Raw genomic sequence first — 18,536 nt, 5'->3', positions numbered from 1 at the left:
TTATAAAGTCAGACAAGACGTTTATCAAAATGACATCATTTTAAGTACTATAAAGTATTTGACCCATTATTCCTTGTACTTACTCAAGCAAGCTTAGTAATAAACTGGAAATATTCGTTCAAAATATGAAATATCATGAAACTGTATGTATAGATTCCTGTTTTCAAAACTGCCAAATGTCATTTTATAATATGCAGTTTTAGTACACATAAGATTTTTTAAAAAGAAATGCAAATAATACTGCAAACATTGAAAGAAATAACCCTATGTATCTATATGAGAAGAACTTTTTCACTAATTTGATTGGTTTCATTTTTACATAAGCATTGTGATAGTTACTTGACAGAGTTGCCTTTCTTCAAATATAAATGTTCATTTCTTTGAGAGATTACATCAAAAAAATCCCAGTGACCTTGCAATATAACTAAGGTAAAACCAAAGTTGCAATCAACAATTCACATATATATGGGATGTAATACTAGGCATGATATGTCAGTTTTTTTAACGTACCACATCCATTTTTTCTTCTTTTTCCTTCTTTTCTGCTTCTTTCTTCTTCTGTTTGGCTGTGATACTAAGAACAGCTGTTTCTACTTTCTCTTTTGCCTTTTCTTTCTTGTCTTCCAATGGTGGAGGATAAGCATAATGCGATGGTTTGGCATTAGATTTAAACTCTAAAATTGGCATCTAAATAATACAACATATATGTAAGTAAAAGTCTGTCCTAAAACAATATTTGTACATCTTAGAGAAATTATCACATACAATGTTCTGCTGACAGAAATATTGACAACTAAACTTGAAATTTATATACAAAAAAAACAACCTTTGAAAATATTTCATTTCTAAATGTTCTCCTATTCAATCTTTCTAATTATATTAATGTTTATATCTCTCAACCTTCTGTTTTTGACTACTATGATGATTAATCGTGTAAATAGACCTATTTTTTCACACAGAACATGATTTTAAGTTCTTATATTTGTTTAAAAAACAAGAATGCCCATTTGTTGTACTAAACCTAGCTCTACTTGTAATTCAAAGTATTGTAAATCAGAAAGTAGGTGCCTAACATATGAACAAGGCTAGCATACGTTATGTTTATTGTCAAGCAGCTGACCCCTTATCAAGACATAATGTGAGTAGTTATGAGAAAAGTGTGAAGAACTGTTTGTTTGAAAAACAGACAACATGACCAATGGAACAAATGATTACAATACAGCCCAAACTCTTAGAGGTGGGGTATACAGTAATTAGAGGAATATTTAAATGTAGGATTTTCTGTGGAATAAAAAGAGATGTTATTTGATGGTACTTACCTTGAGGTCTTCATTTAGACCAATCAGAAATGTTGGTTTATAGTTATTGAGGTGCTATTTGATATTACTTACCTTGAGGTCTTCGTTTAGACCAATCAGACATGTTGGTTTGAATGACAAACACAGGAAGTGGCTAAGAGGATACCAGAACCAGAACTGTGTGAATACCAACATACCAACAACAGCCTCTAGATTGGTGTGGCCCATCTTAGACTGAAGAGAGATCGTCATGTTACGACCGCCTACAAAACAGAATAAAGATTAAAGATAAATCTAGATTGGTATGACCCATTTTAGACTGAAGAGATATTGTCATGTTATGACCGCCTACAAACAGAATAAAGATTAATATAAATATAATTTCAGACTCAGAGATCTTGTAATATTATGATCTAGTATTTTGGTAGAAGTAGGCAAGTGCAAATTACTGACCAAACATCATATATTGTATCATTTAGGCATTTCAAAAAAACATTTAAGACTTTATTGAGCAAGAATTTCATAAAAGGCAAGATAAATACATGCAATGTGTCTAGAATCTCTTTTGAAAGCTACAACTGCTATTTTAAGAGCTCAGTCCTTTAATTGAAAGACAATCAAAAGTGTTATTATTAGCTTCAAATTGAACATATACATTCTAGTTGTACTGTCGATTCATTAATATTCATTGGATACCAATTTTTCGTGGATTTTGTTGGAACAGGGGAACCAAGAATTCAAATGTTCAACGAATTCCAAATTTTCTATCTGAATGTATTCAGACTTTGCCAAAACCATTAAATTCAATTTCCATGAAAATGCTAAAGTTTTCATAAATCAATGAAAATAAGTACCCACAAAAATAATTTAATTCATAATATGTTGGAAAGTTGTCCCCATACAACATCTGCGTTACCTGTACCCAACATCTCCTCTTTAAACCAAACATTGTATAAAGAAACTTGCTGACACGTATCAATGTTAATGATCTGTTACACCATTGTGCATAAAGATAATGAATCTGATGTCATTCTCTAATCTTACTGGGAGTAGCCAAACATTTAATGTTTGTGATAATACCACCTACAAGTCTCAGGTATTTAGTGACAGGTATATATATATACATTGTAAGCTGTATGTGTCATTTAGGTGGATAGTTGGGCTCAAAGTGCATACTCAAGGTAGGAAATGGGAGCAGTGTGTCCTTTTATCTATAATTGTTTATATGCAAAACAAAACACCATAACATGATACCTTACAAATATATCACTGATTCTCTTAGGCCGATTAGATAGCTCCAGTATCATATCTTTAGGCAACAGTATTTTAAACTTGCATGTTGAAGACCGTACTTTTAACTATATTGGTTCAATTTTTATAAATTGTGACTTGGATGGAGAGTTGTTTCATTGATACTCGTACCACATCTTCCTATATCTATATATCCAACATCAACAATTTGTTTTGGACAATATGTGTAACATACCTGCATCAATGATCCCTTGGGCAACAATAGCTCCAAACTTGGCCATGACATCTTCATGTTTGTCACTGATGACCTTGGCATACATTGTACGGAAATGGGCAACCTACAATTGGAGAAAAGATGCATCATGGGTTAACATTTGATGTAAAGAAATCGGCCATCAAAGAAGATGATATACATATACAGTATAGCCTATAAAGTCCATTTGTAATCAGGAACTATTCTTTCTAAGTAACAGAGAACTTTTCTGTTCCTGAAGTCGGTTTCACAAAAATACAGCTTACAACTAAGATTGATGTAGGTATATTGAATTTTTTATGACTTACAATCGATTTTAGTTTGTAAGTATTTTTATGAAATTTACTCCAGAAACATACCTGTAATCTTAGGTTAGCGGCCGTTTAGATTAAATGAGTGATATATCAGTAACATTATTTCATTTACTCTCCAAAGGTTAATATATAAGGTGTATAAACTCACATCTCAGTCATAAATTACTGTCAATTATGAAGGAATATTCAATAAGGAGTTCCTGTTACATTCATTAAATATTCACAATATCACTAGGGGACTCAGATTAACCAAGAATTGTTTTTAGTATAATTGAGGATCATAGGAATTGAAAAGGTCATAGGCTCACTTATGAAAATTAAGGAAATTATCAAATTGAACAGGTCAAATGTGCTACTGGAATGTAAAAAAGATAATGGTCACAAATATCTTCAGACATTTTATAAGATGCTTATTAAAAAAAATGAACTTTAAAAGGTCACTTAATTAATGTCCAACCATTAATTCCCCTATTTATTGAGCATTGAGCAAGATTTAGAAAAATAAATGGAGAATGTGTCCCACCATGGGAGACAGATGATCCCCCCACATATAACTTTATTGAATGAGAACAGAAAGGGAGACAGCACCCCATAAGAAACAATACAGCCAAACCAAATAAAAAGGACAATCCATAAGGGCTAAACATTTACAGACACTGACCATAGATGACATGGACAATAATCTGACATAAATATTTTGTTCAGATAAAAGTTTAGACCTGTGAATGTCTTATTCATCTTTATAGTTTTATTTTCGATTTTCTATCACTGTAAGAATAATTCTTCACTTCATTTTTGTTGATAACTTGGATATTTTTTCAATAACTATGGCCTATCAATGTCATGTAGACATCCCTTTCTAGCCAAGATTTTTCAATATTTTCAATAATAGTTAATGATTTAGAAAGTAAGAGATCAGATCGCAGGAATCAGTCAAATGTAACACAGAAGAAAAATCATTAGACAATAGCAATAATATGTAGAGATATTGTCTGCACAATAGAAATGATCAAATCTGTCAGTTTCATTCTGTTAGATACAAAAATATTTATAAACATCATTACTTTTTTTTGTAATTATCAAGATCTAGACAGAGCTTGTAGAAATTGCAAGAATGAAAGTCTACTTTTGAAAAAAAATTCAAAACCACCCTTTAAGGTGGTACCCAACACTTTCACTAAAATTAATTTGGCTCGTTTAATTTTCATAAAATTTTGACAATGTATTTACTTTGACCCTTTAACAAAAATATAAAAATTTCTAAAATTTTGAACCAACCGTTTTATTAGAAAAATTACACTGGTTATATAGCAATTTGTCAAACGCTAATTTTGATCATTGAGAAGCTTGATATTCCCTTTACAATACAACGTAATTAAAACGTTTAGCTAACTTTACAGAGTTATCTCCCTGTAGTATTAGGTACCACCTTAAAAATAAGTAACTGGTCCTGCTTAATTTCAGCGATCTCCAATGAGAGCTAAATGTAGGTTAAAGAAGTTATTGTGTTTAGGTCTTTGATTATCCCTTTCGTCTTTTCTCTATTTGAAAAGCAAATGAGGACATTTTCTTTGTTTTGAAGAATTGTTATCATAATAACAGCAACCCTGAAGTTTTGTAAATATAATGAATCATTATATTTCAAGTGGTAATTGAAATATTATCATGTTCTGCTGTTAGATGTCATTAATCAAAGGGAGACAACAATTTGCATATATCATATTAACTAATAAACCTAATTATATAGTTATAATTAATTACGGCTATATGATCATCAAGTGAGATTATGTCATTAACACAAAAACTTTGGGCCATTACCAAGAAATGTCATTAAGAAACTTTATCAAAGAAAGACAGCTTGAAGATGATAGTCATTTACATTTATTTATCTGTTGGTCTGATAAATAGTTGTGGAAAAATAATTATAAATAATACCCCAGGGAAGGTCACATGTACTTTTAGAGTTCATTCCGTCTAAAACTTGTTTGATGGTTGCACTGTTTTTCCAAGTTCAAAGATTTTTTTTATCACTTTAACTATTGTGTTATCAAAATTCCTTGCTGCATCATTAATCAAATAAATAAACTCTATGTTTTCACAGTATTAATAATGTATAAATGGACTAATTATACAAAATATAATATAACTGTTGGAAGCAATGCAGGTATTGTCTCTGCAACAAATCTTCCCTTCTCATCCAAACATTTTCCAATGGTTACAACATTTTACTTACTGTCAAAGAACAACAGATGAGTTTTATTTTTATGGATATGATAGATATATAATATCAACCAACTTTAAGATGAAAAGACTGGTTACTATGGCTTACCTTTGGACATGTGGTTTCATTCTGTTGAACAGTGACCATAGCTGAAGCGATCAGGGCTCCTTGTCTCACATAGTTGACTGGATCATTGGTCATTGGTTCAAGTAGTCCAATGGCTTCCTGTAAAAATTAAAATATATTTAATTGCAGTTTGTGTAACTGAAAGACTATCTTAAAATAAACTTAAACTATTGAATACTGAGGATTGTGATTTTGTGGAAGAAGTTTGTACTTATAGATCATCGTTGATCATCTCAACGAGATTGATTTTCTCGCTTGAGCTGGTACAGCGAAAGTGAGAAAAGCAATCGAGTTGAGATGACCAATGATAATCTGTTTATCGCTATTTTACCTATGACGACATTGTCAATTTCATGTCAATTTGGTTAGCAACGCCACATGGCCTCCTTAGTTTCTAGCAATAAATTTTCCATCTCAAGCTAGAAGCATGATATGAAAATTATCACAAGAAGAGATCAAAGGAAAAATGCACAAAATAGCGATAATATCTTTTATCATTATTGAGTAAGTTGTACGTCAGGTACAAAATCTACCCACAAAGAAACATCTTCTATAATTGTCAAGTCAGTTCACATGTACATGAAATAATAAGTGTTTTGATTGCCACTTCAGATGAAACTTACATTATTGTTCAGTATGTTTTTTAAAGGTGTAAATTGCAAAACATATTGGAGATGAAAAATACAGCAGGGATACAGGTGAATCCCTATATCTGGTAAGTATCAAATGTCATAAAGGTATTTATAATTGACGAACTTTTTCAGTGATGGACATTTCTCGAAAGGGGTTGATTGCCTAGACCAAGATTACTTGGACATCCAATGTCTGACGGGCCCAGTTTGTTTGGCAAAATAACCCTTGGACATCAGAGTAATCAGTTTAAAAAAAGTTGTGAATCACTTCACATAGACTATAACAGATCTGTCTTTAACACTTAAGTTCATAGCTACAAAATTATCATTGTTATCAAAGAAAAAAATACATTTCCAGCACATCTTGGCAAAATATGGATGATTTAAAAAATTCTATTATATATGATAAAAATACCATTTTGAAGGATCTAAATACAAGTAAGTGCAGTCATTTATGGAATCGTAACTAATGCAATAAAATGAAGACAAAATCAACCCGTTTGATTTATTGTTCTGAATCATTGTTCACTCAGAATAAACACAGAAATCAGTTATGTCCGACAAAAGTACACTGGTACCAACTATAAATCAAGACCCTGGAAATGAATAGATCCCTCTCAAATGACAAATCAAATTGAAAGTTATTGATCAAGGTTTATACCCATCAGATCAAAGAACAAACAATTGACAAATGTCACAGGACATTGTAAAAACAATGTTAGACAAATTATCATGTAAATTGGTGTTGTACATTATCCCAATCAGATGACCATTTCACAGGAAACAGTTTGTGATATTTAAATCTCAGCTTAATTGGTCTTTGTAATTGTGTCCATTGTTTTACATAAATAATGTGTCTTGTTACAGTATATCAATACTTTATGTTAGATATGGGTAGGACATCTACTATATCTATAGAATAAGATATGCTCTCACACAGGGCATTATTCCTAGAGCTTATACAGCATACAGGATTTCAAAAGAGACATTTTAAAGAGACATTTTTGAAAATTACCAATATTCTTGAATCTTAGTATTTTAATTTTAATTCTGTCAAAAGTTATACGGACAATTCAACCAAAATTTGTTTTCAAAGTAACTTGATGCAGATTTTTTAAATTTTTCAAAAATATATTTAATTGAATTCCGCCCAAAATATTCTATATTCAAAAATTCAATCACTTCATGATGAATTAAAAATATTACTACTAACTTCCTTACTAATTGGTTTAAACCTTTTACATGATTTTGTTTAAGAGTATAAAATGTAAATAAATTATGGGAACTGTCATGAATGCCAATTAGCCTCAATGTATGCCATAACAAAAGTTATAACAGAAACCTGCCATATAAATATTCTAACAAATGGCCAAAACATCTGATAACATGATAGGCAAGAGAAATGACCACATTATCTACCCAACACATTGCCCATCAATGCCATCATCTATAACCATCATTGGTACACATTTAATTTCCACTTGTTTTGGCAAATTTAACATGGATTGTAAGGTTATTGTAAGGTTATTACTCCAACTAAAATACAATTGCAGTATTTCTTATCTTCTTTATGTATCTGCACAATAAAACTGAGGCTTAACGCAAGTTATGATCATATGGTGAATATTTTTTGAATCACAAATAATTCTGAGATAAATTTAAAACCTAGAAGGGGAAAGATAAGATTATCCCAGGGGAGTAGCAAATTTTAATTACAACATAACTGTAAGAAGCAGAAAGTCGTATATAAAGGGATATCAGCAAATGTATTTCCCAACTACCCATCTAGACCCTCAAGTCTGACTGCAAGTTGCAGACATCTGCATGTTCTCATTGGCTTTCAATATTAATTGATAATGATAAGTAATTTAAGGACTGACCACAGCTGAATAGATCTATTCCCTGGATCATTACATTTTATTCTCCCAAACCAACACATGTGTTTAAAACTTTCTGTGCTCAACATGGCTGGTTATACTCATTGTATTGTTTTAACTCTTCAAAGTTTCATTTCTTTGATTATTTAAGAAAACTTTTAATATTGATAGAAAACAATTCAAAAGCATTTGTCCTTTTTTATTCCCATTTTAAATGCAAAGATCTAATTTGTTTTTTTTTAATTAATTTTAAGAAATTAGTGTGAAATATTACAAAGAATATTTTTGATCTCCCTTACTATGATCTTAAATGTAGAAACTGAACAGAATTGGAACTGTTCTATCAGATATAGACAACTGACCAAGATTAATTACCTGAATTTACCACTTTACCATAGAAAAACAAACTTCCCTAAAATAGTAGCTGATCATAACAATCTGAGATTTCCATTTTTTTCCAGCAAGTATTCAATCAATGTCTTCCTGATTTACTAAATATAACATAAGTCAGAATGTATGTCAACACAGAACACTCTGTTGTGACGAGGTAAACCTGGTTTCAATTGTACTAAACCCATAATAATAAAAGTACTTGTCTTAACTACACTCCCCTCCCCTTTCCCTAGAATTTTACCAACAGGATTAGACTTCTGACCAGGATGGAATTTACAAGAGCAGCAAAAAGGGTGCCACATGAGGGAGCAGGATCTGTTTTCACCTTAGATCATTCCAGATTTTGGTGGAGTTGTGCTACTTAGTTTTTCTATGTTGTATTTTGTGTACTTTTGTTTGTCTGTTTGTATTTTTCTTTGAGTTTGAATGTCCCTTTGGTATCATTGGCCTCTCTTTTGTCTAGATGACTCTTGGTCTATATTGTGGTTGTATTTTTGGTTCATTACCTTTAATCCAGTCCCTGCACAGGCTATCCCTAATGCCATGGCTGCACCAAACCTCACATGGGGATTATAACTAGACTTACCTTTAATCCAGTCCCTGCACAGGCTATCCCTAATGCCATGGCTGCACCAAACATCACATGGGGATTATAACTAGACTTACCTTTAATCCAGTCCCTGCACAGGCTATCCCTAATGCCATGGCTGCACCAAGCCTCACATGGGGATTATAACTAGACTTACCTTTAATCCAGTCCCTGCACAGGCTATTCCTAATGCCATGGCTGCACCAAACCTCACATGGGGATTATAACTAGACTTACCTTTAATCCAGTCCCTGCACAGGCTATTCCTAATGCCATGGCTGCACCAAACCTCACATGGGGATTATAACTCTCTGACAATAGTGAAACAACACTTGGGCATTGCTCTGGTGTTCTGGAAGTAAAAAAAACAAACAATAAGTAAAAATATCAACCAATTTTTGTTTCTTAAATAAGCCTTTTGTATGATCATAAAATGTTAGAGGCAACAACATTGACCAAACAAATCAGTGCAATGCAGACTTTTGCTCTTTCTTATGAAAGTAAAAGTACTTTCTAATTATTATAAAAAGTAAGTTTTTTACCATACAACATTGGGTTTAATTTTCTTTAAATACTTTTGATTAAGTCTATCTGTGTTCAATGTATATTTGAAGTTTTTTGGTAGTTTTGAAATTATAATTTTATAACACTCCATAATAACATATACTGGACTACAAACATACACACAGCATGTATCAAATGCCAGATCTTCATTTATATTCACCAATATTTAAAAAAAAATAACATAGCTATACCAGCACAAGCAATAACAATGACTTATTTAAATGTCACTTTTGAATGAACTATCGGTTACTGACAGGAGATTATCTGACAAGTTTCAAGTTTTAACAGAATAATATAACATTGTTATTACACAAACAGAAACAATACTGTCAACGGACACCAGCGATTCCCCATCACTAACAAGGAAGTCAAATCTCTATGGTGTGTCGTCTGTCCTTTTCATCACTTATACAATATTATTGGAATGTAAATCAACATTTCTATGAGTTCATAAATACATTTCAAACAAAAACATATTGAATTGAAGTATCTTTACATGATAATGTTAACTAGACAAGCTTAAAATAAAACTATTTTTACACAGGAATATATATGTATGTATGTATGTATATTTTTGCAGAATTTTCTCTATGTCTGTCTGCATGGCAGCTCTTACAAAAGACATTCTCCATAGGATAACTTTTGTGTTATACAAGGTAAACTTTACAAATTTCATGAACTTCCATTAAAATTCAGCGCAACAATTTAAGAAATGCAAATTTTGGCCTTTCTTTTGTAGCCTATGCACTTCAACCTGTCCTAAACACTAAAAAAAAAAAAACCCTTAAAAGAGATGTGTCGCTGCTGAATGCAGTTGCAAAGGGCAATTTTATTCCTTAAAATGTAAACTTGGCAAAAAGGAGAAGATTATTTATTTAATTATTTCACAAATTCACTAATTGTTTATAAAGAAGTTTCAAGAAAAACACTAACAAATCAATGCAGGTTCAGAAAATGAATAAATTTCTAGTTAAACTCCAGTACAATCAGAAAGTAAATCTTTCAACATTTTAAATTTACTGTTATATAATTATGTACAGGCAGATGTGTGCTTCTTCTGTTAAATAGACAAAACAAATAATAAATCACTTAATCTGAACACAATTATTTATTAATAATTGGTGATTAAATATATATTTATATGTTTCTATCGTGTTCTGATCAATAGACAGGTGACAACTGAAGACTGATTAATGCTAACAAGAAGAGAACACCAACCAATTACCTCTGGATGTAATGTTCCAAAGCTAGTCTTTACTTGTGAAAAAAGAACAACATCTTAAAGATCTGGCATTTAAATTAGAAAGATCAGATCATAGGGAATATGTGTACTAAGATAAAAGTTGTTTGGACTTTTAACTTCATTGAAAACTTACCTTGCCCAAAAATGTTAACCTGAAGCAGGACAGTGGACGAACGAATGAACAAATAGACAAATAAATAAAATTGAGAATGGAAAAGGGAAATGTGTTAAAGAGACAATAACCCGACCTCAGAGCAGACGACAGCAGAAGGTCACCAACAGGTCTTGAATGAAGGCACAGACTAGAAAACATAACACTCCTCTACTATTGAGTTTACTAAAATAATTTAGGCCTGAACCATTATGTCATATTTTTTCTAATAGTAGATACTTTGGTGAGACCACAAAAATATTTGGAACTTTAAAACTAGACCCACTAAAAAATGGTGATGATGTTTAGTTTGAATTAGCCAAGTGGTTTTAAAAAAGAACATAAAACTTTTCAGATGGATGGTGATGATGTTTTATGTAAATCTTAAACTAATTCTATGAGGTGTGATTGTAGGTCATGGTGACCTACTTTGGTCTCATCACACTAAACTCCCATTGACTTTTATTTGGACATAAACCTAAAGGCTAAACTAAATTAAATTAATATGAAAGAATAATACTGAGGCAAAAAGATACCAAATGGACTTCTTCAAAACTTATAGTCGAACTCAGCAAAGAAAACTTATTATAAGACTGAGTAACTTGAACCCCATCAAATACTCAAAGCTAAGCTGAATAAATCTGGCTTATTCATTACACTAACCCATGTATTCATTAAAAACTCTGTGCATTTTCTTTAAGGTTTTAAGAGCCAATATCTAGAGTCTTTGCTTTCCTTGATGTCTATGAGTAATTCCAATAGTATCAGCACATTATCATAGAACCAGTGTTTGTAGATTTCAAATTATAAGTAGAAGGTCCTGTTTATCTAATATTAACCAAAAAAACAGAAAGAAAACGAAACAGATGTCTCTCTATGTTTCCTCAATTAATATCTACTTATCTTTATTTAGACGTAATTCTACGATATAGTCTCTAAATAACATTACAGACATGTAGGATCATACATGGGTATATCCTGTCATAGAAACTCTAGATGAAAAAATAAATGTCATTACCACAGGTAAACAAAACTTAGTCAATACTGACGAAAGATCACAACAATTAGTGCAATATTATCAATGTGCACGGAATTCTGCTCCGGTAAACTATTGAAATTCTTTCAAGTTAATATCAACTTCAATAAAAGCTAAGCTTTTAGGGTAAGGATAAGGTATAGCAAACATGCAATATTGTTGTTAACTTCTTAAATAGATTTATAAATTGACAAAGGATTTTGTTTTGTAAATATTTATCAAAACAAGGTTAATGTATTGTTCGATATTTTTTCAGAATTTGACTCTAAGTAATGTCAATAGTCTTAGATCAACAATGACACTTGTTTACAGGCTGCAACCAACTATGATATGTAATTGAAGCAGTCTGTTTAATTCAAATGTCTTAAAGCACATACAATCTTTTCTGTCAAATAGCACAATTCTTTTACTCTCAAAAGAGTACATAAATGCTAGAAAAACAAGGGCAAAACTTTGAATGCCCCCTGTCTGCTAATGGCAGGGCAATAAAAACTTAATGACCCCTCCCCTGGCAGGGCAATAAAAACTTAATGACCCCTCCCCTGCCAGGGCAATAAAAAGATTTTTTTAAAGCTGCATTGAAGACCCATTGGTGGCCTTCTGCTGTTGTCTGTTCTCTGGTCAGGTTGTTTTCTCTTTAACACATTCTCCATTTTATTTTTTATTCTATTTTTCTCTTGAATCTTTAAAATACTAGAAACAAGAATGTGTCCTCAGTACACGAATGCCCCACTCGCACTATCACTTTCTATGTTCAGTGGACCGAGAAATTGGGGTAAAATCTCTAATTTGGCATTAAAATTAGAAAGATCATATCAAAGGGAACATGTGTACCAAGTTTGAAGTCGATTGGACTTCAACTTCATCAAAAACTACCTTGACCAAAAACTTTAACCTGAAGCGGGACAGACCGACGGACGCACAGACCAGAAAACATAATGCCCCTTTACTATCGTAGGTGGGGCATAAAAATGACAGATAAAATACAGTATAACCCCTTCAGAAAAGTTCAATATGAAAGTAATTGTGATAAAATGTGAATCTTACACACTTTGCTTATTCAATTTTTAGTCAGACACTGAGGGAAACTGATGAAGAATTCAGCCCCAATGTCTTCCACACCTGTTATATCTGATACTGGAAATGAATGGTCAGTACAGTATCTCTGGCTTATCTCTTAGAATGAATGGTCAGTACAGTATCTCTGGCTATCTCTTAGAATGTATGCAGATAAAAATATTAAAGTGTTCATATACATCTATGGAAAGTGAAAAACGATAAGCTGAAGAAACATACATGGGTTATACAGAAGTGGAAAGGATCCAACTGCAGTGTACAAATATTACAGCAAACTTGTGTTCTCGTAGATATCACTTTTCTTTGAAGTGAATAAACCTTTAATAATGATAAATAAACATACATTTATAATTTAAAGATGAACTTCTTCTGATATACAGTTACAGCTTCATTAGTATTGAAGATTACGAACTGAACAATCTTAACATAAGGTGAGATTGTTTTTTGCTCCTTGTGGGGGGCCTCACTGTGACTGAAATGAAGAACAAAAGAGTGCTGTTCCTTTGCTTTTTTTGCTGTGCATGTTCTGACTTTGTGTCATTAATCCTATTTTTCAAGATATGAATAGCTGTCCATGACTACGTCTGGATAGAAGGTCAACATAACAACACAGTATAACTGTCAATGTTAAAAAAGAAAACATCTTTTGAGATCAATTTTGTCTAAGTTAAAATAAACATGTCTTGTATAAATTCTCCAGAATCTTGTAGAAAACAGAGTTTATAACTTTGTTGCTAGCTATAATCAACCTAATTACTAAATATAAAAGTCTGGAACATAAGTCTGGTAATTTATGTCTTAAGCTTCCTAAATTTGGTTTCTAATAAGATATTATTTCCAGGATGTTATAAACTTGATTATGTTGGAGAAAATTGAGAAATGTCTGTCATTGGTTTTAGTCAATAGAAATTAAAATGGGATACAACCTATATATGTTTGTCATATTATCGCTAAGATACTTAAAATAAATATACAAGATGTTAAAATATCAATTGTTAATGGAGTATGTTGTTCCTTATGGGTGAAAAACTAAAGCTATTAGACTAAAGCTTTGCCAACACAAACTGCTAAGCAGAGTCCCTTAGATTTGTTTAAAAGTCATCAATTACCCCCTCCTAAACTATCCAACCGTACACAACATTTCAAAACTGGAGAATCAATTGACACATTTCCGATAAATCAATCTGCATCAAATTAACAACAATCTTTGATATTTAGATCTAAAATGGAACTACCTGCAGTTTGAAGCTAACTTTGGCATTGATGATAATATAAATCTGTTTCTTTCTGATTAAATCAAACACCAGTGAAAATGACTATTCTATCAAGTCTGATGCAAATTCAAAATGAGCAATACAAGTTAGCAAATCTATAAAATTGTGATCTGTTCTAAACATAGACTGACAGTACAGCTATTAAACTTCAAAACTTTCACTTTATATTTAATCATCTTTTATAACACCTTTTACATAATTTCAATTAAATTAGACTTTAATTGGTAGAAGATATTGATCTTATCAATTAAATTAGACTTAAACGGGTAGTTGATGCCAATGAAATAGTTAAGTATAGAAAAAATATTTGAAATTCATGTTTTTTTCCCCATGAACCAAAGATGATTACTCAAATTCATATCTTTGTTAGCAGTAAGATAATAATTTCTGCCTGTCATATACCTTTTGACCAAGTGAGTAACTGACTCCAAACATATAGCATTAGATCATTTGAGAGTAACTGAATTCTACCATATAACAGTAGACCAGAATAATAAGAATAAGAATAAGAATTTTATTAGTTTGAAATCCAAACAATAGGATTGTTACTAAAATACACAACAAAAAAACAAACAAACAGGCATATTAAAATTACAAAACCATAGTCAATAAACAGTTACACTACAAACATGTAGCATTGAAAGAAAAACAAAACATAGATTAATAGTATTAATTATAATACTATTTTTGACAGCAGTAGACCAGAAGAGTAACTGACTTCCATCATATACCAGTAGCTGAAGAGAGTAACTGACTTCCATCATATACCAGTAGCTGAAGAGAGTAACTGACTTCCATCATATACAAGTAGACCAGAAGAGTAACTGACTTCCATCATATACAAGTAGACCAGAAGAGTAACTGACTTCCATCATATAGCAGTAGCTGAAGAGAGTAACTGACTTCCATCATATACCAGTAGCTCAAGAGAGTAACTGACTTCCATCATATACAAGTAGACCAGAAGAGTAACTGACTTCCATCATACACCAGTAGCTCAAGAGAATAACTGACTTCCTTCATATACCATTAGACCAGAAGAGTGACTGACTTCCATCATATATAAGTAGACCAAAAGAGTGACTGACTTCCATCATATACCAGTAGATGAAGAGAGTAACTGACTTCCATCATATACAAGTAGACCAGAAGAGTAACTGACTTCCATCATATACCAATAGCTGAAGAGAGTAACTGACTTCCATCATATAACAGTAGCCCAAGAGAGTAACTGACTTAGTTCATATACCAGTAGCTCAAGAGAGTAACTGACTTCCATCATATAACAGTAGCTCAAAAGAGTAACTGACTTCCATCATATACTAGTAGCTCAAGAGAGTAACTGACTTCCATCATATACAAGTAGACCAGAAGAGTAACTGACGGCCACCATATACCAGTAGCTTAAGAGAGTAACTGACTTTCATCATATAACAGTAGCTCAAGAGAGTAACTGACTTCCATCATATACAAGTAGACCAGAAGAGTAACTGACTTCCAACATATACCAGTAGACCAGATGAGTAACTGACTTCCATCAAATACTAAGACTAAGTAGCTCAAGTGAGTACCTGACTCCAAACATATACTAGTAGACCAAATGAGTAACTGCCTTCCATCATATAGCAGTAGCTGAAGAGAGTAACTGACTTCCATCATATACCAGTAGTTCAAGAGAGTAACCGACTTCCATCATATACAAGTAGACCAGAAGAGTAACTGACTTCCATCATACACCAGTAGCTCAAGAGAATAACTGACTTCCATCATATAACAGTAGCTCAAGAGAGTAACTGACTTAGTTCATATACCAGTAGCTCAAGAGAGTAACTGACTTCCATCATATAACAGTAGCTCAAAAGAGTAACTGACTTCCATCATATACTAGTAGCTCAAGAGAGTAACTGACTTCCATCATATACAAGTAGACCAGAAGAGTAACTGACGGCCACCATATACCAGTAGCTTAAGAGAGTAACTGACTTTCATCATATAACAGTAGCTCAAGAGAGTAACTGACTTCCATCATATAACAAGTAGACCAGAAGAGTAACTGACTTCCAACATATACCAGTAGACCAGATGAGTAACTGACTTCCATCAAATACTAAGACCAAGTAGCTTAAGTGAGTACCTGACTCCAAACATATACTAGTAGACCAAATGAGTAACTGCCTTCCATCATATACCAGTAGCTCAAGTAAGTAGCTGACTCCAAACATATACTAGTAGACCAAATGAGTAACTGCCTTCCATCATATAACAGTAGCACAAAAAGAGTAACTGACTTCCAACATGAATCAGTAGCTCAAGTGAGTAGCTGACTCCCAACATATATTTGTAGACCAGAAGAGTAACTGACTGCTAAGTATTGACCAGATACCAATGAGTAGCTGACTTTCATCAAATACCATTAATAATTAACTTTTCATCACATACCATCAGATTCAGTGTGTAAACTGACCGTGCAGTAGTGATTAGGGTTAAACCCCAATCTTAAATAGTTAAAAGATGAAGTATTTTTCTTGAAGAAAAAAATCTGTGCATGAAATTTGAGGGAAAAAAACCCCTAGAATTTTGATGAACTGATATTTCAAGACCTATTTTTAAAAAGAATAAATGCACACAGAGTAAGTAGCTGTTCATCAAATAATTATCAATAGGATGTGTTGATAGCTTTATACTATAATACTACAACAATCAGAAGGCTTTAATACTCATCTTAATTAATCATATACAATACTACTGATACATCCTATCCTACTATAGCTCATACATTTATCAATGGAATTCTTACTAGGAAAGACCAAAAATCAAGGCAAGTACAAATCAAATGTATCTTTTTTTCTTACTTTTCTTTGAAGTGGATTAATGATCTATTACATTTAATTTCTTAGACAATTAAAAAATATCTTTTATCAAACATCTTAAAATAAGCCTGTTATCATATCAGATACCTGGACTTCTATTCATGTTATATCTAGAAATCATAAAATCCAATTTATCTTTGCTTTCGTCTCAGTCTGCGTTAATTGTTAAGGTATTTCTAAATAGTGTCACTGCTAATCAAAATAACATACTGTAAATAACAAGTACTGTTCAATGGTTAACAAATCTATTTCCTATAATTAAAATAACTATCTGTTGTTTACTATAACTGTGAGAGCTTATCATCAAGATAAAACTTACTTTGACAAATAACAAAAGCAATTTCACAAAAACCTTCCTTCTAAGCATTCAATAGATGTAAACAGTACAGTATATTATCTGTATTTCTGTGTTTGTTTGTTGCTGTAGGATATCACATTATTTTTTTTGTTTATTTTGTACTGTGTCCTGGTGTTGTGATGTTGCACCACTGTCTTGAGTTTATGGGAGGGGTTACTTGAATGCCTCAAAACATGTTTAACCAGCCACAATATGGTTTAAACATATTTTATTGTTCATAATGACAAAAGGATCAGCCACAATATGAATGTTCCTGCCCAGAGTCAGGAGCCTCTAACTCAGTTGTTGTCATTTGTTGCTGTATATCATACTTGATTTAGTATTTTGTTTTGTGCTGTTGATTCTCTCGTTTGAATTGTTGTTATTCTATCATGTTGTGACCATTTACAACTTTCTACGCAGTATTGGTTTTGCTTATTGTTGAAGACTGTACAATAAACTAGTTGATATCATCTATGTCATTGTGAATAGTTGTCTCTGGCTATGATACTTGCTCTCCTTATTTTCCTGCCATCTCCAGCTAGACTCTCCAGTGGGTTGTCAGTGAAAATAACCTGATGTCATTATACAGCCAATATCATTGACGTTTTATAGAGAAAGTTGATTTCTATTAATATAACATTGTTTATAAAGTTGCAGTGTAATTAAAAATAACGTTGCCACTTGGATCTTCATAAAGGTTTCCTTCATCAGCCTGATAAATTAATCAGACACTGATGCATTTGATAGTTACGGTTAAACTACAAGAATATCTTGCCTCAATTATGTTTTAATAACTGGTATGTCAAACAGACTTTTGGTATATGAATTAAACAAACCCCACAAGGAGTTCTATTTATAGGTCACATGCAATTCTTAACAAAGGACTTGGTCTCTGGGAATCTTTAAAGTTTCATGTCTTGATATCAAATTGTCACCACCATATATGTCCTTACAAATAACTCCATTCAAGAACACACTTTAATCTTCAATTACATTAATCCCTTATCCTTGAACATAACATCATAAG

The 18,536-nt window shown here is 32.1% G+C and overlaps 1 protein-coding gene across 2 annotated transcripts in view; it reads right to left on the bottom strand.

Moving 5' to 3' along the window:
* LOC134712860 (26S proteasome non-ATPase regulatory subunit 1-like) overlaps window positions 1-18,536 on the bottom strand; it is a 136,450-nt gene that overhangs the window by 3,627 nt on the left and 114,287 nt on the right. Inside the window, exons 22-27 of one of the 2 annotated variants that reach the window (XM_063574828.1) lie at window positions 9,244-9,306; window positions 8,872-8,923; window positions 5,446-5,562; window positions 2,785-2,887; window positions 1,392-1,561; window positions 511-687 (exon numbers count right to left, since the gene is read on the bottom strand). In XM_063574828.1, the coding sequence (XP_063430898.1) occupies window positions 511-687; window positions 1,392-1,561; window positions 2,785-2,887; window positions 5,446-5,562; window positions 8,872-8,923; window positions 9,244-9,306 (682 nt within the window). Of the gene's footprint in view, window positions 1-510; window positions 688-1,391; window positions 1,562-2,784; window positions 2,888-5,445; window positions 5,563-8,871; window positions 8,924-9,191; window positions 9,307-18,536 lie in introns of both variants that reach the window. The other variant, XM_063574827.1, reaches the window with a different exon arrangement.

Source organism: Mytilus trossulus, chromosome 3 (genome assembly GCF_036588685.1).
Source record: "Mytilus trossulus isolate FHL-02 chromosome 3, PNRI_Mtr1.1.1.hap1, whole genome shotgun sequence".
NCBI classification, from domain to species: Eukaryota; Metazoa; Mollusca; class Bivalvia; order Mytilida; family Mytilidae; genus Mytilus; species Mytilus trossulus.
The sequence above is the reverse complement of the archived record's forward strand: the minus strand, read 5'-3'. Positions and strand labels throughout refer to the sequence as shown.